This window comes from Ixodes scapularis, unplaced genomic scaffold (genome assembly GCF_016920785.2).
Source record: "Ixodes scapularis isolate PalLabHiFi unplaced genomic scaffold, ASM1692078v2 PGA_scaffold5__190_contigs__length_132052651, whole genome shotgun sequence".
NCBI classification, from domain to species: Eukaryota; Metazoa; Arthropoda; class Arachnida; order Ixodida; family Ixodidae; genus Ixodes; species Ixodes scapularis.
The window spans coordinates 56,356,878-56,382,676 of NW_024609880.1; the positions used below are offsets into that span (position 1 = coordinate 56,356,878).

General features: G+C 45.5%; 1 protein-coding gene across 2 annotated transcripts in view; it reads right to left on the minus strand.

Annotated features, from left to right (window-relative positions):
* LOC115313047 (UPF0764 protein C16orf89) overlaps positions 1 to 21,973 on the minus strand; it is a 370,567-nt gene extending 348,594 nt beyond the window's left edge. For both annotated transcript variants that reach the window (XM_042294023.1, XM_029971942.4), the window contains exon 1: positions 21,730 to 21,973. In XM_042294023.1, the coding sequence (XP_042149957.1) occupies positions 21,730 to 21,913 (184 nt within the window). In that variant the 5' untranslated portion in view covers positions 21,914 to 21,973. The remainder of the gene's footprint in view (positions 1 to 21,729) is intronic.
* Positions 21,974 to 25,799: the final 3,826 nt, after the last annotated feature.

The following is a 25,799-nucleotide window of genomic DNA, read 5'->3' on the forward strand; positions in this document are numbered from 1 at the left end:
TCCCCCAATCCCAATCTTGCTGAGAGCTTTAAATATCGCTTCGTGAGTGACATTATCAAATGCTCCTATGATATCTAAGAAAGCCGCTATTGTGATTTCACGATGTGCTCGCTCCTGTTGTATGTAAATTACGAGGCCAATGATTCCATCAATGGAGATCCTTCCTTGACGGAAGCCTTGCATGATTTCTGGATATATACCTTGCTGTTCAAGATACCAATCTAGACGGCGGTGAATCATTTTTTCCATGATTTTTCCAATGCAACTTGCTAGCGCGACAGGACGGTACGAAATTAATTGTAGTGGCGATTTGCCCAGTTTGATGAGTGGCGCAATTCTTGCCTCTTTCCACCAGTCAGGAACATTTTCATTGATCCATGAAGAGTTGTACATATTCAAAAGAAGCTTTCGCGCGTCCTTCCCATATGTATCAAATAACTGTACTGCATGCCGTCAGGTCCCGGAAACTTGTAAGGTTTTACTGACGACAGTGCAGCATCCAGTTTGCTCATTGTGAAAAGGTCGTCCATAGCTTCTTCACAAAATACTGGCTCAACTGTGGTGCGAGATGAAGATTGGCTCAGAAGGGTTGTATATGTTGTCAGCAAATTGCAGTACTGGTTTGCCACCTCTTTCTCTGAACAATTTCTTGACAGCGCCAGAGAGCGAAATGGATGGAGTTGCAAAGGAGAAGATTTGAAACCTCGTAAGATATTCGATACTTTACATAATGACTTTCTAGGACCTATAATTTCGCAGAGCGTCCTCCACCAATGTCGAGCAAGCTTCTTAAAACGACGACAGTTTTTCTTTTGCACTCTGCGCAATCCGCGGAGATCTTTGATGTTTTTAGTCTTTCTGGATCATCGTTCTATACCTCCGACGTATAGCGCGGAGGCGCTCATATTCTGCGTCAATTGTTTTTTTGCGTGGACGGGACGTTAAAATCACGTGTTGCTTTTTCTGCACAAGATACAATGACCCTTTCACATTGAAATAGTTCAGTAACATTTTTGCATCCATCGCCATTGCTTCTTCGAACGTATGCCAGTCGGTTCGTTGCGTAAAGTTTGTTTTTCGGACATTGGTGAACCCATTAATTGTTGTCTACGTGGCTACGTGGTCACTACCACGAGTTTCAATGTCTGCAAACCATGTTGTTTGCGATGTTAATGCTGCCGAAACAAATGTTAAGTCGAGGCAGCTTCTGCCTTCCGTTCCGTAGAAAAAACACGTCAGGGTTCTGTCATTAATGGTAGATAAGTGCTAATCGTCGGCTAATTCCGCCAAGTGCCTTCCCCGCAGGTTTGTCCAAATGCACCCCCATAGTGGATGATGGGCATTAAGATCACCTGTTAGAATAGATGGCGGTGGCATTGTATTTAGGATAGACTCCAAATGCTGCCTGTCAAATATGGACTTAGGTGGTATATATGCTGTGATTATTGTGAACTTCACTTTCCCATTTGAAATCGTGGCGCAAACATATTCGTTGGTCGGGTAGGTTGAAACGACGTGTGCGGTAAATGTAAGATCTCTTCGAATGAACATGGTCACACGACTTCCACTATTAATGCATGCTGAGTCAATTTTTTTATAACGTGACAATTGAATGTCTTTAGGTAAGTTTGATTCACAGGTTACAATGATGGGGAAGCTATATTTAAAAACGTTCAGCCTTTCCACTCTGTAGAAGAAGGAAGACCAGCGGAGCTGTACAACGGAAAGTAATGGCCGGCCGCAAGTCGGCAAGCCAGAGTGGAAAGACTCCCGCCATCTATGAGCAACGGCGGCAACCAAAGACGTGGCTTGCCGCCATCGCTCATAGATGGCTTTAAGTGTCCAGAGTTCTGTGTCTTCATTTCTTTGCGGGGGACACGATCCTGGGGAAACTAGCCCTTAACTACTCCGATGTAAAAACGAGCTGTCCGAAATCAGAAAGTCGTGATAACAAACCTCTTGCGTTCCATTGTGACAGAAGCTTTCTTGTAATGTTCACCCAATGTGCTGACGTACGCTATCTGTAATAGCGGCAATCACTAATGGAAATTATGCATCACTCCATAGTAAGCAGAGCCTCTATGTCTTGAACCGCTTACCGTTATATTTTTTTCCGGTTCAGTTCCGGTTCAGTTCCAAAATGGCGGCGAAGATTTCAGTTCGGTTCAGTTCCGGCTCGGCTAAAAATAACGGTTCGGTTCCGGTTTTCGGTTCGGTTCGGTTCGGTTCCGGCTTCACACTCTGATCTTCGCTTCCGATATAGCTGTCCAAAAGTATCGTGCGGTAGCTGTGGTGCCGCATAACAGCAATTAAAGGTAAATTGACTGTTAAGAGAGCCCGTATAGCACTGGTATAAGTCGCACACACCTATAAACAGCCGATTAAAAAAAAAAGGTTGACAGACAATTACAAAATTTATATAAGTCGCGCTTAAATATTTGTACGGTCGGCGCGGCGAAGCTGCATCGATTCATGAGCCCACATATTTGTATTGTGATCGCGATATATCCGGATTCCGGAGCCAGTTTCCATACCCTCGCGAAATAATCAAACGAGAAATACACCCCCCTAGAAAATTAGAGCAATTAAAATCCCTATTTTATAAAAAAAAAATCAATAAAAACACGCCTATAAGTCGCACCGTAGCCTAAAACGCATCAACAAAAATCTTGAAAAAAAAAATCTTGCGATTTACACAGTGGCATAGACGGTAATATTAGTCGACGTAATCTAAACCATCCCTGCAGCTGCTGTCAACTTTTTATCTCAAACATAAATATATGTGCGGAAAAAAGCCTTCGAGATTTACGGGCTTCACTGGCGAAGCTGAGGTCGTTTTGGAGAAAGCCGCGGGGGTGTGATATGTCTAGAGAGAAGCGCGCGCTGCAGTGCACTGGATAGAGAAGCTGCGGGAAACACGAGAGGCAGAAAACCTAAACTATATAGTCGTGGTTGCCGTTGTTGTTGTTGTTGTTGTCGTTGCTTATGAAGAGGGGGGAAACGGGAGACCGAACATTTTCTCTGTCACTCTCCTTCTTCAGAACGCATCGGACGCAACTCGTTCCGGAAGTTTGACATGGCTCCAAACTTTAAATCCCCCGAAACAGATCTCGGTTTCTGAGATTAACGACAACACGAACCAACGGACGCGGGATGGCTGATCAGGGATTAGGTTCGCGGCATTTTGGAGTCGTGTACCGTTGGAGATCGAGGAAGTGAGAAGAAATCCAACCGTTGCTCCTCTAGCGGCTAAGTTGGGAACTAAACTGATAGGTGCGTCCACTTTCCCGGTGCAATCTTCCGAGGGCGCTTGGCGAATGACGAAGCTAAATGTAAACTTAAACCTAAAAAAACACACGCAAAAAAAAAAACAGTCTGCTTGATGACACCGAGTCTTGACCGAGGGTGTTTCACGTGCTCAAGTCACAGCGCGAACTTTTTTTTTTATCTTTAAACTTATTTGTAGCGTCGCCATTCGCCGAGTTGCTTCGCTAGATTGCAGCGATTGGCTGCCCCATGTGCTATGCAGGAAAAGTAGAAGCAGCAATATTCTTCAAGTAAACGACATAATTGATCGGTTTGTCTTTTAACGCAGAAGTCGGCTAGCGGCCACCGCTCGCTCGGCTCGGGTTCGTGTGCAATCGGTCAGCCACCAATTGAACACCAGTCCCAGCCGAAACGCCGAAGCGACGCTCGTGCACAATCCGCGTAGGGCCGCTCGATCGAGGACGATATGACGGAAAGAGTCCGATCGGCGAGCCTTGTGCTGGCTAAACGCGTGAGCTCTGTTATTTACAAGCAAGCCCGAGCGTTAGGCTGCACCAGGGCGCACCAGGGCGCCCTGGTGCAGCCTAACGCAGAAACGAGAGATTCGATCGAGGCGACCGCTTATGCGCAGTGAAGACATCAGCGCCACCGCGGTCAGCTGACGTCAGAGAATTGAGTCGGTGTATAATAGCTCGATCTCCTCGACAATGTAGTTTTGTGGCAACGTAACAACAACGCGTGAAAGTTTGTTCAACACCTAATGCATACTAGGACACATTGGGCATGAGGCGTGTATATCTTTGCTTTTTTGTATGTCTCGTGATAAGAGGGAGGAGCTGTTCGATGCTCCGCCTCTTCCTGTGAGGTTAGACAAAGAGCGTGTTCACAATGGCTGGAGCAGTGACGTCATTTTTCTTTCTCTCTCTCTCTGGAAATCCGGGGGGGGGGGGGGGGGGGGGGGAGTCCCGAGCATCTCCTTTATGTTCCTCAGCCAATCGGAGTGCAGCATTAGCCGATAAGAATACCGAGGGACCAATCACAAACCAAGATGCCTAAACCATAACAAGCCCCGCTCCGCGTATTTTAAGCTGTAAGTAACTGTAATACATTTGGTTTATTTTTTTTTTTTATTGTTTATTTTTTGAGGAGTTCTTAAAAAAACGCTAAACTGCGAAAATTGTTTTTCAAAATGCTTAGAGATAATTGTTACAAAAAAAAATTTAGTAACAAAAAAAGTATTTTTTATTGCGAGATTTAGGTCGGGACTGATTTTGAGTATCGTGACGTGCTCTATATCAGCTGCATATATAATCCAGAAAGAAGTGCGAACTAAATAAACTTTTCAGAATCACTCCTCAATCGAAATGAGTGTCCCGACATAAATATTTTTTTAATAGTTTTGTTTTCAGGAAGAGCATGGACAATTCCGTGGAACACAATTAATACTTAAGTGGCTAGTGCTTTTACATCCTTAGGGTATATTAAACGAAACTTATACTTCACCCCAGGATTTCTTAAACTAACCACCTATAAAAATTTAAGATATAAATTGGACTATGCCAACTTTATTTGGTGGCCTCGTTGACCCCATCTTATAGCAAACTAGAATCGGTTAAGAAAACAACCACATCTCCACGTGGTGAATGATGTTGATTGGGGCGAAGCTCTGGTAGTGCTTGTCTGCGTAGACGGTGAGCCACTGCATGCCGAGCCTTTCGTTCGTTTTCATCCATGTTACGCTGCGGTCAAATGCTCAAATGCGTATATAACCACGTTCCATACCATACATTCTCTTTCTGACATGGATGAAAACGAACTAAAGGCTCGGCATGCTGCGGCAGGGCGTCTACGCAGACAAGCACCACCAGAGCTTCGCCCCAATCAACATCATTCACCACGTGGAGATGTGTTTTTTGTGTGTCTTTTTTTTGCCCTACACGAGTACGGAAGCACGTGCTCACGTGCTCGTGAGCACGTGAGCTCACGAGCAGGAGCACGTGCACCCAACGGCGGACGGACATACGGACATGGCTAGTCCCTATAAAGCTTCGCCCATTACTCCATTACTCTCGAACAATCAGCATAACTGCTCTAAAATCTGCTCTCGACTTGTGCCCATTCACTGAAAGAACTAATCTCTTTTGTGTTGTCATGTTCCACAAACTATTATTTTCCTCCTCATCTTTTCGTAACCTTTACTGCCAACCGGCATCATGCGTTTCCATGCGCCTTAACCAAAACATAAAAATAAAGCCACTATTCGCCAGGACTAATCAATTTTAAAACTCCCCACTGGCTCTTTCATCCGAGATAGTATTTGCCAGGCACACCTTCAAACTTTTAACAATTAACATGTTTAATTACCATCACAATTTTTTTGTCGATATTTGAACGCACCCTGTTCTTAATTAATCGGCTGTTCTTCTCGATTTTACCTATTGTTAAATTTTATCTTCTTGTCATCCTTCGCGTAATGTACTTCCCATGCACCTTCCGAAAATAATAAAGTGAAATGAAATTTAAAACGTTTAAAAGGAAATGTAAAAATTGTAATCAATTTACGTTCAATGAAACCCAGGCAAATACTAGTCCTCGGGAAAACGATCTTTTTTCGAGCAAAGCAGAAATTAAAAATTTTGTGAATGTAGCCCTTGGAATTCAGTGGAAGAAAAGGTGTAAAGCCTTGTAATAAAAACTATAGCCCCCCCCCCCCCCCCCCCCCGGATTTCCAGAGAGAGAGAGAGAAAAATGACGTCACTGCTCCAGCCATTGTGAACAGGCTCTTTGTCTAACCTCACAGAAAGAGGCGGAGCATCGAACAGCTCCTCTCTCTTCTGACAAGACCCACAAAAAAGCAGAGTTTAATTACTGCTCTTTCATAATGACTGTCGTCTAAGATATTCCCGTTGAGCACTGCGTTGTTGTTCAGTTGAAATTCTAATTTTAGTGCATGAGCCGAGGCATTGATGTCCCAGAAAGTTGGGGATGCGCCTTTTATGACATGCGTCTGCAGTTGAGGTTCTTAAAACAAATGTTTATATATATGTATATATATATAGTTTGTGTGTGTGCCAACTTCTGGTCGACATGACGAAATTGCAGACTCACTTCTATTACAAAGTGTAAAATGTGTCTCTCAACGTAAACATTGCGAGGAACATTTATTTTTTCTTCCTCTGAGAAATTTTATATTGTGACATGTACGTGCCCTAAAACGAGGGAACTAATAAAAATATTATTTTTGAAAGATAAGTGTTTTATAAAAGAAGAAACGTTCAATAAGATTACTTATATCTCTAAGTAATTTTAATCTGCGATGCCTGGCGAAAGATTCCTAGACTCGCAATGTTGCGTAGCTGCCTGCTCGAACACTACCAGTTGACCAGCCCGGGAGTCGTCTTTCCCAAGTTTCCACACTACAGAGCGCCTCTGAGTGTATGGATAGACATCTCGTGCCGGTGGAACTCCGGGAAGCCGTTGTCGCCAAATCGCAGAACAAAGATCTGTTCCGATTGCTTGTGCTCATGACACTAACTAATTTGCTGTTACCAGCTAAATAGCGAAACGTGCGTGAAAAGACCAGTTCCGCTGTGAAACCAAATATAGTAAACACAATTAAAATTTTGGGGGTAATTTTCTCAAAGTACATGTCTTGAACCGAACATGTGGACTATTTAATTTCTAAACTTGCCAGAATAACTGGTATGTTACATAGACATCGTCATGTTCTTCCTACTGGAGTTAAGCTGCCTTTTATATAACTCATTAGTTTTATCTCACCTGAACTACTGTCATCTAGTCTGGGGTACCACCACAAAAACTAATCTGCAAAAACTATTTTTACTGCAGAAAAGAGTGCTAAGGGTCATATGGAACGTGCCATATAATTTTCATACTAACGGACTTTTTGTTGGGCTGGGTGTTCTGAATGTATTTCAATACTATGATTTTTTATTGTGTGTAAAATATAAACAGGAATATCGAGATATAAACAGCTTTTCGATACGCTTAGCATCCCTTAGAAACCAACCTATAACGTATTGCACTCGCCATTCCGATTTCTGGGTAGTAGATGCATATCGTACCGACTATGGTTTACAGATGATTCAAATAACACTGCCAACGTTTCTGAACAAAATGATCAGGTCTAATTTTGATATAGAATCCTGTAGCATGTATGATATTAGGAGACATTTTCTATCGAAGTAATTATGCGATTACACTGACTCCCTCGTAGGTGTTTTTCTTTTTTATTTGCTCTTTGCTTTGATATTAGGAGATTTTTTTCTGTCAAAGTAATTATGATTTCCTCGTAGGTGTTCTCTGTTTGCTCTTTGACCTTATTGTTTTTCTGTTTTTTTTTTTTTCATTTATATAATTTCTTGTATGTGCTTCTGCAACCGCTGTGTACCTGTGAGTAAGCTGAGGACTAGTCAAGCTGCTTAGACAGCTTTTTTCCTCAGCTCCCACCATATTTATATGGTAAATAAAGCTATTATTATTATTATGAATGTGCGCTGGAGCATACTTATCACGGCATTCATTATTTTCGCTGACTATTTTGCTACTGACAATAAACGTGTAGTCTGCCGTACAGCTTCATACAGGTCCACAATTGAGGCTTACTAAAGCAGAAGACACGCGCACGGTCAAACGACCACCGCGTCGGTCGCACTACGCGCCGGGCGTTTCCCGGTGTACGAGCATATATGTCTCGCGCCTGTAGAAACCACGCGCGAAGACTCAGCTAGTTTCGGTAAAATAAATGTGAGGTTGGAGCTTTATGTGCCAGACCTAGGCACCTCGCACGCCCAAGCGGAGGCCTGATGATTAATTTGGACCACCTGGGGATCTTAAGACTTGTAACCGAGATCTCGGTTGCGCGGCGCCTTCGCGGCAATAAGCCCGCGTCAAGTTGCGGGCACCTCCGTCCAAATTTAAACTCGAAGCGCAAGCTGGGGCCACAGGTGCAGACAACGTTGGATGTTACTCCGTCTCATCCTACAATGGACTAAAGCCCAATGATACAGTCCGCCGGGTCCAGTCACGAGCCTGTTTGAAACCACGTGGTATATTTGCTCCTCTAGACGGTGGTTTTAAAAGCGCAAAAGACTGAGAAGAGAAGGAGGGGACAGGACAGGGCGAAAACAAACAAACAAATTAGTCGTTAGTTGTTTATACAGCAGGAGTTTAGTCTGCCAGAACATGGCGACATTGTTACCCACTGTAGATGAGCAATTTAGCCAGTGCGGTACAACCGCTAGCCGGGGGTCTTTAACGTGCACCACGCAGTAGTGATACACGACCGCACGCCGGTACGATGCTCATCCAGATCGAGACGGGCAGGGGTGGGGCTCGAACCCAGGATCCCTGGGTTCTGCAGCGCGAGCTTTCGCTCCACGCGCGTCGAGCTGGGTGTGCGCTTCAGCCCACTCGGCCACCGATCCCCCCAGGACAGGGCGCTTACTTACAACTGTCAAATTTAATAAAGCGTCTAGAGAACGACAAGGTGGAAGTGAAAAAAGAAAAGAAAGATGAAATTAAAGTCACGGCTGCTACAAAGAAAATGTTTACTTCAATAAATCGAAATAAAAATTAATTTAACTTCAGCTAAAGGCAAAATACTTGTCACGTAAAAAACTGTCCATACTACAAAAAGAAAAATAAAAAGAAAAAAAAATGAAATAGTATAGACAGTTTTATACGTGACAAGTATTTTGCCTTTAGCTGAAGTTAAATTAATTTTTTTTTTCGATTTATTAAACTAAATATGTTCCTTGTAGCAGCCGTGACTTTAATTTCATCTTTCTTTTCTTCCTTTTCTTTTCTTCACTTCCACCTTGTCGTTCTCTAGACGCTCTATTAAATTTGACAGTTGTAAGTAAGCGCTCTGTCCTGTACCCTCCTTCTCTTCTCAGTCTTTTGCGCTTTTAAAACCACCGTCTAGATGTTCAACCAACTAGCCCCCCAATTAATTCTGATATATTTGCTCCGTCGTACGTATCAGTGCGTCAGGACGCGTCATGCGGAGGCGAGTTTTTCGTCTGCTTATCGAGAATTCGCGGCAGCTCCGGCTGCTTGCTGAGTTTTTCCTTTAATTCCTTGTCACAGAACGAATAGTTACGACACTCAAGGAATCTCGACTGCTGATCCATATGCTTGTGCTTCGTTCGTATCGCCGTCAGCCGCGTACGCCACTTGGTTGCCGCTAGGACTAACAGCCTTCCTTGCATGTACTTACTCGTCGGTAGGTCGTTTGGTTAATTTTATCATTTGCCGGAGGCGAAGCCTCCGTTTCTCCCTAAACCATAGCCTACGGCATTCGTGTTCCCGCTGCGCCGGGACAATCGGCGTCAGTAGTCAAGCGTAATCTGTGGGGACAGCGTGGGTGAAAGTTCCTCTCGCTCCCAAACGTCCGATCGATTAAAAACAGGCTTCATGAGCTGAACACAGTGCTCGAGTCGATAGATGACAGTGTCTGCACTCGGCGAAACATGCTTGAGCCCGACGACCTGTGCCGTTTCTACGAGATACACCTTCACTTCACGTGAACGTGGGGATGCTGTCCTCGCGCAATTTTCACCTCGCTTTGGCCTCGCCGAACCTTGAGTGGGGTTCCCGAAAGGCCATATATGTTTATTCATGTACTTCCCGTACGAGCTTGTTTCTCGTGAGTGTTTACATTCTCCCCAAAGCACGCCCTCAGTGCTGCTTAAAACATCCATCGATAAGATTTCTGGACAATCCTTCACACAGCGCTCACTAAACGACATTACAAGCTACAAAAAGCAATGAACTGTCATTATTCCCCCCACGCGCATTTTACATCGTTATATTCATGCGAATTTGTAACAGGAATCTCATTAACATGGACACACGCTGTCACGCAATATGGCCATCGTTTGTTTCAGTTTTAAGATGCTCTTACTCACCAGACTGAAATCTTGCTTACTTCAGAGTTTTCTGATACTACGCTTACTTCATATTTTTAGGTGCTGGAATTTAACACTAAAGATTTACAATGTATCTCACAAAACAGGTTTTATTATCATACCAGACATGGTGTCACATATTGCACCAGCAAGGAAGAAATGCGACTGTTGCTTAATTCGGTTCTTGTGTGAGCAAGAGACTCACCAGCCAGTCGTGGAGAATGCCGCCTGATCCTGAACCTGCCGCTTGGTTTGGTTCCTGTATGAGCAAGAGATGCACCAGCCGGTCCTGGATAATGCTGCCACATGCTCAGTCTGCTACTGGTGCCACATTGCGTTATAGGAGAATGGAAACGCAAGCATGCCTACCATCCAAGCGGTTCAGAACCCATCTCTTCATCTTCATCACATGTATCAGTGTCAGAGTCCCCAGGTGTGTTGATTACAATACTGTCGAGGACAGTGTAAACGAGGTCATCTGCTTCCCACATCTGTTCTTCAAGATCAATGGCGTAGTTCTCGGGGCTCACATTTTGCAAGGCAGTCGGAGTCAGCTTCTCCACCTCCGCAATCTTGAACGATTGGTTCTGGCTCGCAACTTCTCCTTTCACTTGGCTCCATGGCAACTCAATTGGATTAAGTTCACAGTGATAGAGGGGCAAACAGAGGACGATGTGGCCGTGGTGCTCTGCTATCGTATCAATGTGGTACTTTTCCAGCTCGGGTCTTGCAGCCTTCGCCTTGCTGACAAGGTTCAGGAGCTCCACCTTCAGCATGGACATGTCCGATGCAATCCCGTTGTTGCTGAGCCACTGGTGAATCCCGAGCTTCTTTGTACTGGTGCGTGGCAGGGAGTGTAGTTTTACGGAGCGATACGAGGCATTGTCCATGACTGCAACACCCCTGGGCTTGAGGTTTGGTAGCAGCTTCTTGGTAAACCACTCTTCAAAGCGTTGCCCGTTCATTTCTTGGTGGTAGTCACCGCTGCCTTTCTTGGCCTGGAACACCTCGGCCGCCCCCACATCAAAGCCCTCCTTGCTCCCCGCATGAACAATGATGAGCCACTTGCCTTTTTCCAGAGGGGTTCTTCAAGCCGGTTGTGAGCCCGTTCTTCTGGGCATGACTTGAAGATGTGACTGACTGGTCCTTCCATACATTGGAGCGTGTATGTCCGGCATTGATCCACGTCTCATCTAAGTTGTGGATGGGCCTGTTATCTCGGCGGTACTTTTTGATAGACCTCAGATAGGATGCACGCCAGAGCACGAGATCGTTGTGCTCAAGCAACAACGAGTTCCTCTTGCGCGTCGTAAACTCGAACCCAAGCTTATGCAGGACTCGGCAGGGGGTGGCACGGCTGATAGTGGGGAAATCGTGATTTTTCTTAATTTCATCAAGAATCTGTAATCTAAGAAAAGCATGTTTTAGCACAATTGCAGCCAATACGCTCACATCTACTTATCTGTAACTGATTTGTGTTATTCATTACTAGGTCAGTGTTGTCGGGCAATGTCCCGAATACACGAAGTGGAAACAAGGGAAAGAAAACGGACTAAACACAGCATCCGGGCTTTTAAATGTTCATAGTGACAGCCAATTGACTCCTTCGTTTCTCAAGGGGACGCTTCACTTTCTTCTATTGTTGAGCGATTTGTAATAAAATGCCATAATTATTTTTAAAATTGTTTTTATTTCTGCGTATGTGCTGCAATTAATTGAATAACAGAATATGCAACAATTACACTGTGACCACAACAAGTTAGTTGTTGAAATAAAAATGTTCCGTCATGACAACAAACCATAAAACATGTCGAGCTCAAGGCGGAGATTTGGCCTGTCAGATAAAATTGTGCTGCAATTATGTGCAAATGTCATTGAGAATTTTGTCAGTGTGCCCACAGAGTTGTGGCGGAATTTGCCGGATACTGGGCTACTCTACTCCAGATTATAAATGCAGCGTATGTACCTCACACTGAAATCAACACAACAGCATATTCTGATTACAATTTGTTTTATTCCAATATTAAATCTGGCGCTCATGTTCGGCCCCGTTCAGTACCAGCAGCCTTTATTATACAGACAGCAAATATGCGCCAACGTCATTTAATCTGCAATATTTGGGCTTTGTTCACGAGCGTCTACATATGTGCAAGCGCTGGACTCATTTGCGAGGCGGTTTAATGCTATTTCAGATGGCACGGGGTAATAATATCTGTATTTTTTAACATTCCCTCATCTTTTTCTACTTAGCAGTCCAATAAATTGCATAAAATAAGCGGAGGCATAAAGATGTGGACTTGCCTCCAGTAGCGTCGGACTCGTTCGGCCGGAAGAAACCGTGCACGATCAGCCGGAGTGCCTGGCGATGGAACGAGTCCAGCACACTTGGCGTGGCCGGAGGGAGGCCTTCCCCGTCTCGTGCGTACAAGTGAGGGCACTGACGGCGCGCCAGTTAAGGCACTCTTTTCAACAAGCTTTTTCCATCCAAAGATTGCGGCGTACCCTACACCCGTTAAGTCTGCCACTCTCCGAACGATCTCGTGATACGGCGCATCCGGAATCTCGACACGAAGCTTAAAATACACGTTAAGTACAATCTGCCACGCCAGACTACTGAAGGGAGCTTTCTTAATACCGCCTGGAAGCGATGTAGCGAAACGAACCCGGGATCAGAACCAGTGGCCATTAGATAACGAAGATGAGTCTGATCGAATGGTCGCATGTTCGACACGGGAACGTACGTACAAAACGTGCACGAAGATTGGATTGGATTGTTATGGCTAAGGTGAAACGACTTTACGTCAGTGTTGCCTGCGCGTCCTCCAACTTCTCAAAACAGTTGACATATGTGCGAAAGATGGCACAAATATTTATGAAATTAAATACCATTTACATTTACTTCACCAATATAAAATAGCGTGTTATAACAACAAAGAACCATACGCGTAAGATTGCTGCTCTTCGTACTCGGCGTATCAGAATTTCTTTGGCGCACTCTTTTGCAATGCGGATGCACGCTTTTCTGAGGCGGTGCTCCGCCCGCCAGCCTTCGGGCCCTAGTCCATCGTAGGGTGAGACGGAGGCGAAAATTTCGGAGCAGACGACTAGGACGAAAGTTGCGCTTCGCTATACGTTCGCCCGCCGTCACTTGGAGAATCACATATGACCTTTCGGATCACCTGGTTCGACGTGACATAGACATGACCAGGGTGTAAGATAGACAGGTGGGGAAACGGCCCATAGAAGCCTACCGCAGCGTCGTGACCGGATTGTGTACTCGTCTGCTTGCGGGTACCCCCGACTTGCGACAGATGGCGCTGCGGCGAGAGGAAAAAAATCGGAATCGGATTTGCGTGCAACTTTATGGGAGGGTGCACAAAATACACCGAAAGCATGACAGTCCTTCATTAAAAATCCACCAGAAACCATCTCCGTCAGTCTAGCCGGTTGCCATCGGTCGCCCACCCGGAGTGAGAGTTCGCGGTGCTCCACATAGATGGCGCCACAGAAAAAGAGAAAACCGAGCGGGACACAATGCGGTCGCTCATTTGGCTCTCGTTTCCCCACCTGTCTATCGTACACCCTGGACATGACTCTGACGACAAGAGATCAATGTTGCCTGTTGCAACCGAACTTTCAGTTTTGGCATCTGCTGATGTTTAAACTGAGATTACAGAAATAATATTCCACATTTCGCGAATCTGAAGACGTAGGGCTGTTTAGTAGTGCTTTGGGGAATGGAATCACATGTAAGCCTACAGTTTTTAGAATTGAGCGGCGTTACCCTTTAAATAATTAATCTCGTCACTCGGAAAAAAAAAAGTTTATGTTTAAACTCGTTTTTTTATAAATTGTAACAGCTAAATAAGTCACTTTTAGAAAAACAAATTAAAGGGATAGCCCGGTCACATTTTGTGTTCGAGAAAACAATTGAACATCATTGTTATTGCCTCGAGACGGATCGTACGAGCAATATCTGAGGCCAGATTCATAAAAAACCTCTTACCTACGACAACTTAGCTACGAAGTTCGTAAAGTTACGATCATCGTAAGATGAGGCGAGAATGGTATTCACAAACGCGTTCTTAAGTGAGAGGAGGAAAGTTACGACCTCTTACGGAGAAACGATGACTTCCGGTGCTGTTGCTATGGCAACGGCGTCTTCGGCAAAACGAACAACCAATTAGAGAGCTAGGCATAGTTCGGAGCACGTGGATTTTTAATAACAAACACAGGCTAACCACTCGTTGATAGACAGCTCTGTGTATGTCCTGTCCTGTCTGTGTGTAAATGTGTAGTGTTCAAGCTGATTCTCATAAACACGGGCGACCTTTCCACCACCGCTTGTCTAGGGTTCGTGTCCGTGCAGTAGTATATCGACGCTAACACGATTTAAAGGGGCGACGCAACGATTTTTGTGTTTTGCGCAAATACCGCTTAGAACGGATCCCTGACGTTAATGACCTGTTAAATACCCGTTCGTTTTTCACCACATGCAATCGAAGTCGCAGAAAAAAAATAAAGAAAAACGAGCAGTATTCACCCCCTCAACTCGCAGCCAGAACAAGCGGCCACGTGACCTGGAGCCGCTTATATGCCGCCAATGTTGATCATAGCCATGCGCTGGGGTTGGCAAGACACAGGACACGCGCTGCGTTCCAGACATTGCTATGGTTCGGCTGTTGTCGTCATTGCAGCGATTGGACACAGGACACTGTCCGAATGCTTCTCGAGCTATAGATTATCACGAGTCCAAATCGAGTGCCCACGCAATGCTCGGGTCCAATCTATGAGCCGCATTCAAATATCGTCACTGGGCGGTACTGCTACCGCCGAGCTACGTCATCAGGTTTTGCGAAGGAGAGATTGTATGAAAACGCTCGGTTTTGTCCTCGAAATAACAGCGCAACAAAGGAGTTTCTGGGTCAGTGGCGTTGCGTGCGAGTATCCTTGAGTCCCACTAGTGCCAGTAAACTCGTGTGAAGTGAAAAACATTCCAATTGAATATCGTTGCACCGCCCCTTTAAACGCTTCGTTGACTCCTACAAACTCGATCGCTACGAAGTCAACACAAGTGTCATCGTTGGTAAAAGCCCCGTGCCAGTCGTTTGCAAAGCGACGTAGAAGGAAACAAACCGCCGCGGCGTCTCTCGCGGCCTCGGAAATGCAGGAGTGAGCCGACGTTAAAAAAGATACGTTTGAACTACGAGAGTGTCAGCAAGAGTCACGCAAATACCTGTTCACACTCGGAGCGGACGCCTGCGTTTGATCGAAGTGCTGGATTCAGACTGCGTTTCGGTAAGCGCTTCGGGACCGATCTTCTACGATTGCAACTCGATACTGACGTGACACTCGGCAAAGAAAGGTTGGACCGGCATCATGCACGTAGCTCCCACAAACTGATACAGCTCGACAGTTAAAAATGGCATACTAATAACAAAGTGTACATACCGTGTTGCGAAGGTAATCCATACGGCGTTTATTTGAGCTCTATATCACACAAAACAAGGAGATAGAATCGAGGAGTCCCTTTTCGACGACAGCGTTCGTCACCGCTGCCTCGGAAAACAAGGTGATCGAGATGATAAGGGGAATCGGTTGACCTCTGAAATTTAGTTCGGCTATCAAACTATTCATACGGGGAGGGTCCACAAGGGTCGCGCGGGCATATTTCATTCAGCAAGCCAGCCGGTCGTGGGCAGACGGTCTTGGCCAAGGACCGTCTGAGCAATGCTGCGCCGGAACGGGTCGGAGTGCCTGCTAGGCCTATATATTCTGCCGAGCTCGCTTGGTCGGTGGGATCGTCGCCTTTGTTGCCTTTTCCGGGTATCTGTGGATCCAGCGTTCATGTTCGTCGTGGTCGGTTTCAAGTACTTCTCCATTTTTTTCTTGCTGCTTGAAGCAGGTAGAAAAATAAATGTCCGTTGGGTCGTCGCGACCGAGCAACTGAGCGACGTTGTCGGCCATGTTAATTTGATCGTAGAAAGTGCGTAAGACAGCTTCGGAGCTGTCGTAGGATTTTGTCGTAACCTGCGCAAAAGTTACGACAATTTCGTTTCGAGAATACGGATTTTCTCTCAAATTTGTCGTACGCATTTTTTTCGTCGTAAGTTTCGTCGCTTTGAGAATCCGGCCTCTGAATTTTATATGCCCCCCTGCGTGAGTAATTCAATTTATGCTGCTCCAGTCGCATTCTAGAGTAAACGCGGCTTCCGTTGGCAACATTAAAGCTTTGACGTCACAAAACACAAAGCGAGCATTTTTGTCTGCCTCAGCGTGCTTCGTATTTGTTGTTGTGCTTGACTTGTTTCGTAGTTTGGTGAGATTTTTGTTGCGCGGTTGGGTGCCACAACCACCGGGCAGCACGTGCGAGCCAAGACTTGATGTTCCATACTTTTTCGCGAGACGTGCAGTGTCGAGCGAAGTGGATCGTCGCCGTGCGTAGGGACTAGGTTCCCGTCAAGATCGAGATTCCGCTTATGCAGCAATCATCTCACAGAAGAGAGCTACGAGCTGAGCCCTAAGCGGACAGAAGGCTCGTAAGCTGTGGTGTGATACTGTGCCAACGATATTAAACTACGTCCATCCACTCCTCACCCAAATCGGATCAATCAATTTGATTATGCAGCGAAACCGAAACCGACAGCTAAGCCATCTGGAAACGATACCAGAAGTTGTATTTAGCACGCGTGCAGCCCGATTCTGTTTGACCCGCGTGTGAAAATGGAGCGTGACTACGATTCATCAAGCTCGTCAAAGTCAAGTGATGACATGCATTTGAACGATTCGCCGTTTGTCTTCGACGCCGCGGACATCACCTCTGAGGGAACGACCCGCAGCCTCATCACCGATCCCGTGGATCCGCTGACATGTGTACCCAGATGCCGCTTCGTGTACTTAGGTGCCGCTTCAAAGGCGAAATCTGCATCTTTTGCTTTGCAAGCGCCCCTAGTTCGACCGGTGGCCGTCGCATTTGTGTTTGCTCGAAACGGCATAGGTTTGCTCGAAGCTTATGGCTGTCTGCGAGTAATTAATTTCTGCTAAAAGGGGTGACTTTTTTTGCACATGCTTGGGAACTGCATTAAAAGAACCGTATTTAGGTATGGTACAGCCTAAGAGACTATATAATTCGAAAAAAAAATACAAGACATCCATCGACCAACGCTTGTTATCCCGACCATCCGCCAAACCTTTGCGTTTTGTGACGTCACGCAGCACCTACGGATGTCTGCCATTGACACTAGCGAAATTCGGGGTGCAGTTTTGTACATAAGCTCATGAAAGGTTTAATTAATAACGGGAGATCATATATCAAAATAAAAATGACGTTTGTCTACATGAAGGCTCCCTCGACGTAACGAGCGCAAGAACTTAAGTACTTCCGGTTTCGACCGGACAATCCCTTTAAGAAGCGAGCTGCGTTTTACTTGCGTCCCAAATTAAAAGCGAAATTTATGCGCCAAATGTCAATAAAAATGTAATTCCTGAAACCACATGCTAATGGAGCTTATTTAAAGTTGTGGGTCGCCTATCAATACCGCCCGATCAGGCCGAGTTCCACTCGTTCCCAGGAGGTGACACGGGGAGCGCCATCATGGAGACATACCTTATCGATACTCAATTGTGTGAGTCGGGTGCTGCGGAGAGCAAAGGCTGCCTTGTGGTCCGGGTTTTCCCTGGGCTCGCTGGGCATCGTCTCTTCCGTTCGTCACTGCCCTTTGAACTGTCTGTGTTCCCGTCCTGCCACGAGCGTCATTTCTCTTCTTCGCTCACGGCGCCGTCCCTCCACGTGTATCGCGGCTCATGGTCCCCCACAAAGTTCTCCTTTCCCTAGACAGCCATTAAGATACGCAGCATAAAACGGGTTAACATTTCGTGTGTTTTTTTTTTCGTTTTTTTTTTGTGGGGGGCGGGGGGGGGGGGGGGGGGCGTCGTAGACGATTGCAGAAGTGAATTTATATTCAATTATGCACTGCAAGTTTCTAATTCTAATGACACCTTTAACTTTAGTAGTTAAAACGGTAATTATTCGCTACCAATTCTTGCGCAAATATTTTAAACGCGCCACCCCCTTTTACATCGGGTGGTTTAACGAAGACATTCAATTATTTCTAAAAAATAACGTAATTGAGACAGAAAAAAAATAAAAATCTCTCGGCGGGAACAAACTGTCAGCCACAGCGGACGTCAGAGATCGCAAAGAAACAGACTCATCAGCTAACTAATTACTTACAGTTTTCTAATTGACTTTTTTCAATTAGCACAGTTCGGTGGCCAGCACCGGTGGAAAGTTTGTAAATGTGGACAAAACGATGTCATGCAGAAAGCAAGTCGTCTGCTTCTTGCACAGGGTTTTTGCGATGACGTCAAAACGACGCCGAGTTCTGCTCGGCTTTGATTGGAAGGATAGTGGGTAGACCTCGATGCTAGATGCCTTGAGGTCTACCCACTATTTTTTTTCCATCAGCCAACAAGGGCTCGACGTTCTGACATCATCAAAATCCCCGTGCAAGAAGCAGACGAACTTGCGCTTCGCATATTTGTTTTTACGCGAGAGAAAACGTCATCCTCCTAAGAACTGCAGCGCGAGGAAATCACAAACTTTCCCTACGAAAATGCGCATAACGAATTTCCTGCTCTCATGCGCTGCGTTACGTATTTCTGCAAAAAACCGCGTGAGTTTTCATTTATTTGTGTTTTTTTTTCGCACTTTAGGGTTAATGGGGAGGACTTCTTCGTCTTAAATAATAAAGTATATAACCAACAAGTCTCATTTACAAAAGAAGAGTGAACATGAAAAATAAATTGCTGCAAGCTTACATATCATGAAAATGTCGCTTTAAAAAAACACGGACTCATGCAGTTACCACAGATATTGAACAATTAAACGCAAAACTCCGGAACCAATATGCTGCTGTGCATTATAGTATATTGAACAGGCCTTCACATGGAACGGTTCACATCACGATGAAAGGTAACTTGATAGGGTATTTTTAAAACTAAAGACGTAGTTTTTTTATATTAGGGTGTTTGTTAAGATGAGATAAATTGTGGCAGAAAAGAAAAAACCGAGAGGTCAACCTTGCTAATCATGCCGGTCTGCTACTCCCTATTTGGGGAAAGCAAATGCGTTGCTTGTCCAAGCCAGTTGTCAAAGTTGGTTCGGTCAAAGTCGCTTGTCCAAGCCAGTTAGTCCGGATAAACTCTACCAGTCCATTGGTAGTCTTCAGGCTTTCAGGTGCTGATTTCTATGGGCCTAATATAGGTCGCCGTAGCTATTGTTTGGTCCGCAGGAATGGCCATAAACGTTCGCATGCATTTCTTTGGGAGTTAAAAGCTTCAGTGGCACAGGAGATGTTCAAGGGAGTGAACCGATGAAGAACGGTTGGCACATAGAAGATTCCGCTTTGCCTATAAGCTGCAGATACTCGTTTGAATAGGCAACGTCGAGACGAATTCGTTGGATGAGACACTCGATTTTTCGCGGAAGTCTTCGAGAGACCTTGAATTGAAGGTGGGGTCGATGTTATGTAGGCGTCTGTAACGATTATCGGGATTGTTTCACAGCGACGACGAGAGATGTCATTTCCGAGTTGATGTACCAGCCTGTTGTTGTCTGATCGAGTGAACGGCAGCAGTGTAAATGACTGGGATTTGTGCGCAACTCGGGCAGCCATGTCTGCGTTGACGTATCTTGTTATTCCGCAATGACCTGGAATCCACTGCAGGACGATAACGTGACCTTTTTGGGTACATTTTTCGTATTGGCGTGTGTCATGAATCAATTGCGGATCTTGGCGACGTTCATTTAGCGACGATAAAGCTCGTACTGCAGTTTTGGACTCAAAGAATATAGACCAGGTGTTTGCAGGCTCGGGGAACTTAAAGACCAACTCATGTTTGCAAACAAACCGGAGCGCCCCTAGAGGACGTCACCGGCGCCGCGCATGCGCGAAGGAGTGTGGGCAAGAAGCTCGCCGTCGCCCATAAACAACCTATTGAAATGCGATGTTGTCGGCATCGGTGTGAGTTCCCGTGCTCTTTTTCGCGTTGAAATTGTTGATTTTACGTGTTCCTGGCAGTGCCTGACTACTTGAGCGGCCTCCGCGAAATTATCGAGGCTTGTTACATCGCAAAACTCTGTGTGAGAAATATGACATGCGACCAATCATTCCACGTGGACGCCGCAGAATGGACGGTGAAGCCAAAACTCGCATGATGAGATTCCGCCCTAAATTTTCAGTCGTGACGTCGTTCGGGGTGCAAAAGCGTGAACCGTAGCTGAGATGGTCGACGTTGATACTGAAAATTGCAAGTAGAATAGGACCAAGTGAATCACGAATAACATGTCGATGATGGCTACTGGTAAAAATGATCAACACCTCCTTGTATCTACTGTCTACACCGACCTGCTTACCACAACCAACCTTCAACTTAAAAGTCTTTTGAGGCCTGCACTTACTTCTTTACGCAATTACCGGGCCAACGTTTGGTCTACGGGCCGGTGACGTCTGAAAGAGCAGACGACAAGCCGGAACGTTTGAAAGAGCAGACGACAGTTCGAACGATCAGGCGGCCGTTTGACCTTGAAGACGCACTGAACGTAGTCCGCAGGTGGTCCGTACAACTTGACGGTTTTCCCGCGTTCATGTTGGAACAAAACAAATAAATCTGATGAACACCAGTATCAGTGAATTCAACCCAAAGTTCTTCCCGCCCAAGCAATCGTGGTCCGACAGCGTCTGGTTTTCCCTTTTCACTGCACATATCCACTCCTCGAACGAACCGAGCACGTGAAAACTGACATTCAAACCTTTCTCGACTCTTTTGGTACAGCCCCAGTCGCAGCGCTTTGACGAGAAGGCGCGTTTTTTTCTGGTTTCTCTCAAAACAACGCAGGCATGCATGTCCCACATGGTGACTTCCGGCCACAGCCCCAGACCGGAGGTGCGCCCGACGCGCCACCACCGCGCCGTGACGTAAAAGAGTTCAGCTAGCACTTGGAGGGCACAATTTGTTCGTATTTTTGGGCTTTATTTAAAGTTCACTTCGCAGATTATTTATGCTATATTCCCAGAGGAATTCTTGAAGTTTAAAAGGCTATGAATGTCTTCTTAAAGTTTCTTTCATGTTTATGTTTCTACGCGCCGTCAATGTTTCTGGTGACGGCGTATTGTCACGTGACCTCTGAATGCCACGTGACTTCACGGTGTCACGTGACTCCATGACATCACATGACTCACGGTGTCACCTGACGTCATTAAGCCGCAAGGAATTACTGGGCCACGTGACTTGTCACGTCATGGTGTCAGTTGACGCCAGGAAACAGGGGACGTGATGCGCGACGTGATGTCAGAGTCGTGTCGAGCGGCGTGACGTCCACGCGGAATTTTTTGGCGGAGTGCCGAAAATGAACCCGCGCCGGTATGAAGCGAGGTCAAGGGCGCGAAACCCGCGAAGTGTCCCACTAACTGTTATCGCAGTAAAAAAAAATAAATTGCACCGTCTTTTTAAAAGGCACGTTACTTACCCATGACCATTCTGAGCCCCAGGAACACGTCGTCGAAGAGGTACTGCCGGCGTTGCCCTATCGCAGCGATGCTCCTCTCGGCCACGCTCAGCGCCGTGTCAACCAGCTCCCAGTTCGGGGTCCCGACCACGAGCGCGGGTCTCGACGCAGCGACCAAGAGCGTGAGCACCGCCAGCGACGGCATGACGCGAGCGCGAAAGCCGCTGCCTTTGCTCGCTGGCGCGAGCTAGACGCGGAGCCCCGAGTTGCCCGAACGCCGTGTGAAAGAGCCCGCTCTTTAAACGGGACGCCGTTGTCGCCGATTGGTCCGCTCTTTTGTCGTTTGAGGGGAAAGGGAAAACGGAGCGCTCGAACCCAGGGCGCATGTGCGTCAGGGCCGCGGGCTCTGGGTCGGTTTTCTTTCCCTGTTTGCGCGCGCGCGCGAAGGCGATGCCAACATCTGTTGTGGTAGACCCGTACTCGCTCCCGTACCGTTCGCGTCGGTGCCTCGGCGGGTTGTGAGCGGACTTCGGTGAGTGGTGAGGGGAGTTTCGCGCGGTTCTCTTTAGTGTGTACGGTGTACGAGGTCTTTTAAAGCGGCTGGCACTCGACGTAACTGTTGCTGGATGCAGAGACAAATCTGATATACCGACGAGGAGGTGTACAGGTTTAACCAGGTGTCAGTGATTGCGTGACTTGTGCACTCGTATCTGAGGTTCTCTTTTAACTGTCGGTCGAAAGTGAAAAAAAAAAACTGAAAAAAAAAAAAGCGACTATGCCACGACGCATAGCCGGTCATCGACTATGTTTTCTTTCACCCTTTCACCCTATGGAGACACAGGAAAGGTTGTATAGCGAAGAAGTACGTAATTATTACGAAATGAAATTGTAGTTTCCACAAGATCATTCAATAGCACTATAAAGAAGCGGCGTCCTCATCGCGTTTACTGCTGCAATCCCTGACAGAAACGCAGCGGTCGGCAAGTCCCTCATATTAAGATATTAGGGACTTTCAGCAAACCGTTACCGTGTTCCGTGTCCCGTACTACTGGATCCTTTGAAGCACTCGGGGTGCGCGTTTAAAAGCATACTTCAAAGGTCCAGTAGTGGGGTATGCGCAATACGGTAACGGTTTGCTAAAAGTCCCTATTAGAGAGTTTTAGGGAACCCTTTTTTGCACATCTGATACGGTACGATTGGCCCTCCGGTTCGAACTGCGCATGTGCGGGTCTTCCGCTGTGGCGCATGCGCAATTCGTACCGGAGGGCCCATCGTACCGTATCGAATATGCAAAAAGGATTCGCTAGAACTTTCTATTATCGCTACGAAGCCAGTAGGCTTGCTGCTTTATTTAATAAGAATACCAAAGAACGATTCAGGAAGAAAGAATTGTGACGATTACAAGCCACGCCCCGCATTTCTTAAAGGCGAAATTTTGATAGTCACTGATATAGTGACTATCAAGACGTGAGTCAGTCATCAATACTCGTCTCATCGAATTATAAAAAAATTCCTCATTTCCGCACAAAAAATGCACTACAGTCTTTTGCTGATAACCTACCTATACTGCTTAACAACATTTGCGTGAACAGCACTGATATTTATTGTATAAAATAAAAAAAGAAACAGTGCGCACTTTCTTTTATTTTAAGATAAATAAAAGATTTTTACGTAAATTTTATAGGAATGTTTTCAATTGTCTTTCGTAGGAATTTGTATAAAATGTATTGAGTTGTTTTGTAAAATATTTAAAAATGTTGAAATGGGATTGCTTCTTTTTTTTTTTAACCCTGTCAGGTTATATCTTGGTAGCTTTTTGCCCGGTGTCCTCGGCACAATGTTGCTAAATGAAAAGTTCAATTCAATTCGATTCAATAGTTGCCTCAAAATCATTAACTGAAACCGATAAATATAACGGTTCGGTTGCAATTATGGTTACCGTTTTTTTTTTTTTTTTCAAAATTGTTTTTATTTTTTTTTTCCGTTTTTTGTCATTTTGGTTACCAGTGTGCCGCCCCTAAAAATGGCTTCTTTTTTTTTTCGGTTCGATGTCTTCTTTTAATAAGCCGAGTTCTTTTTGTCATTTCAGTTTTGTCGCTCATCACCTTCACGAAGGTTCCCTGTAATCATTTTAATGTTGGAAATCGTGGCTGTATTTTAGGGAGTAGAAAATGGCGCTCTGCCTGTTCAGCCTCTGAATGCTCGTGTCGTCTGTTTCTTTAGGTGTTTCTTTTAGCACGGCTTCCTTAACGTCCCTTATAAACGCTCGTCTTTCTACCGGGACCGCAATTAACGATTCTATTCGCGAGTAGACTATGTGCGTATCATGCATAATAGAAATATCTTGAAACGTTTAACGTCGTGATGCTTCATTAAATAAAGTTTACTATAACGTTCGTTCGCTGATAATAATACCACGAAAAATAATTACATCTTGAGATATGGAAGTACAAGCGTTTAAACTGAGCTTATTGAAATGAACGAGTGTCACCTGGCCGACTGGGCAACCGCATTCGCTAAAATAAACACCGTCATTCAATGAAACATCGTGGACCAGGTTTCACTCGTTAAAACGTCGTTCACTCAAATAAATGCCCCCCCCCCCCCCCTAACAATAAAAAGAAAAAAAAAATATCCGGCCTTTTTACATGGTAGTGTATTCTCTCACAAAAACTATTTCGGAAATAGAAAGGGCATATACCATGGAAGAATTGAACAACTGAGAGCAACTAAGCTTTCACTCGCCATATTGCAAGATCTGACGTGACGTCCGGTGTTTCCGAAGAGGTCACGCGGAGTCCGATGGTACGAAATGAATGCTGATGAAGCTCAGCCGTGCAAAATAAAGAAATTAACAAAATATCTTTGTTTTTCTTCATGGTGCCTGCTCGACTTGAGGGTTACGCAACGTGTAACGTCACCCGGGTTATCCCGCTGTAGAGCGCGGGAATGTTTGTACGTTTTTTTTTTTTTTGATATCGCCTTTATTTCCCCTTTTCTTAATAGCTATTTTGAATTTAGAGATAAAAGAATAGCATGCCGGGAGGAGTAAAGCCTGGGTATTCCGAAAATGTGTTTGGGTAGCTCCAAAAACCGCCGGAGCTGCCTTTTAAGCCGTCAGTGGCATACATTATCAAACAACGCACCAACCGTGCCATATGAATCCGCGGGCGCCACACTGTGGTACGTGATTACATTTATTTAGCGCTTCTCGTTGATTAGGGTCATTTTCTTTTTTTACCCAGACTACTTAAAACATACCACGGTTTCACTTTTCAGTACAATAAAGCTCGAACAACCGGTGCCACGACGGCTGTTGTTTCATCTCCGAAATAAAAACCCGTTTAGAACGAACCCACGCACAGCGAATTACTGTCGATATCGAACTCACGGAACACTTAAGTAAAAACGCATGTAAAAAGTATATTTTATAACGAACAAGATATTGGCTATATCGAACTTTTTCTCCCTGGAAGGCTTCCAAAAACGCGCAAACATTCGTCTTCTAGCCTGTTCTTCCCCTCAAAAAACAAGTAGGAAAGAAAGAAAATTCCAAAAGCTCAAGTTGCGAACAAAATTGAGCTAAGAGAAGCGATTCAGTAGGATAGAAAGCTAATAAATACATTCTGCACAGATGAGAAAAAAAAGCTTTTAGCGCGTTGTTACAAGGCGGAAGTGAAGATATATGAGAAAGAAAGAGAAGCTCTCATCTCACAACGAACTTATCGTGGAAGTTTGTTGTAAATGTTTTTTGCTATACAGTATACACCCCGTGCGGCGCGACTGGCGCGCCGCCGCGCGGCCGGTACCTAAGGTAGGCAGCGAGAACCCCAGAGAAAACGAAACCGAAACCACGCCGCGTACGTTGGTACGCATTGAAGTCGGAGTGGTGCGGTTGCGCTGAGTTCACAGCATGAAGTGCTGCCTGTGCTGCGTCACTAAGTCCTTCAATATAGTTACGCGTCGTATCTCGTGGAGACAAAGTTTCACAGTTTTTCACCTCGCCGATGTTTTGTGGGACAGCGACAACGATGGAGCCATGCCGTACGACGTGAGAAATTTGGTCTCCCGATCATGTCTGCCACTGTGTC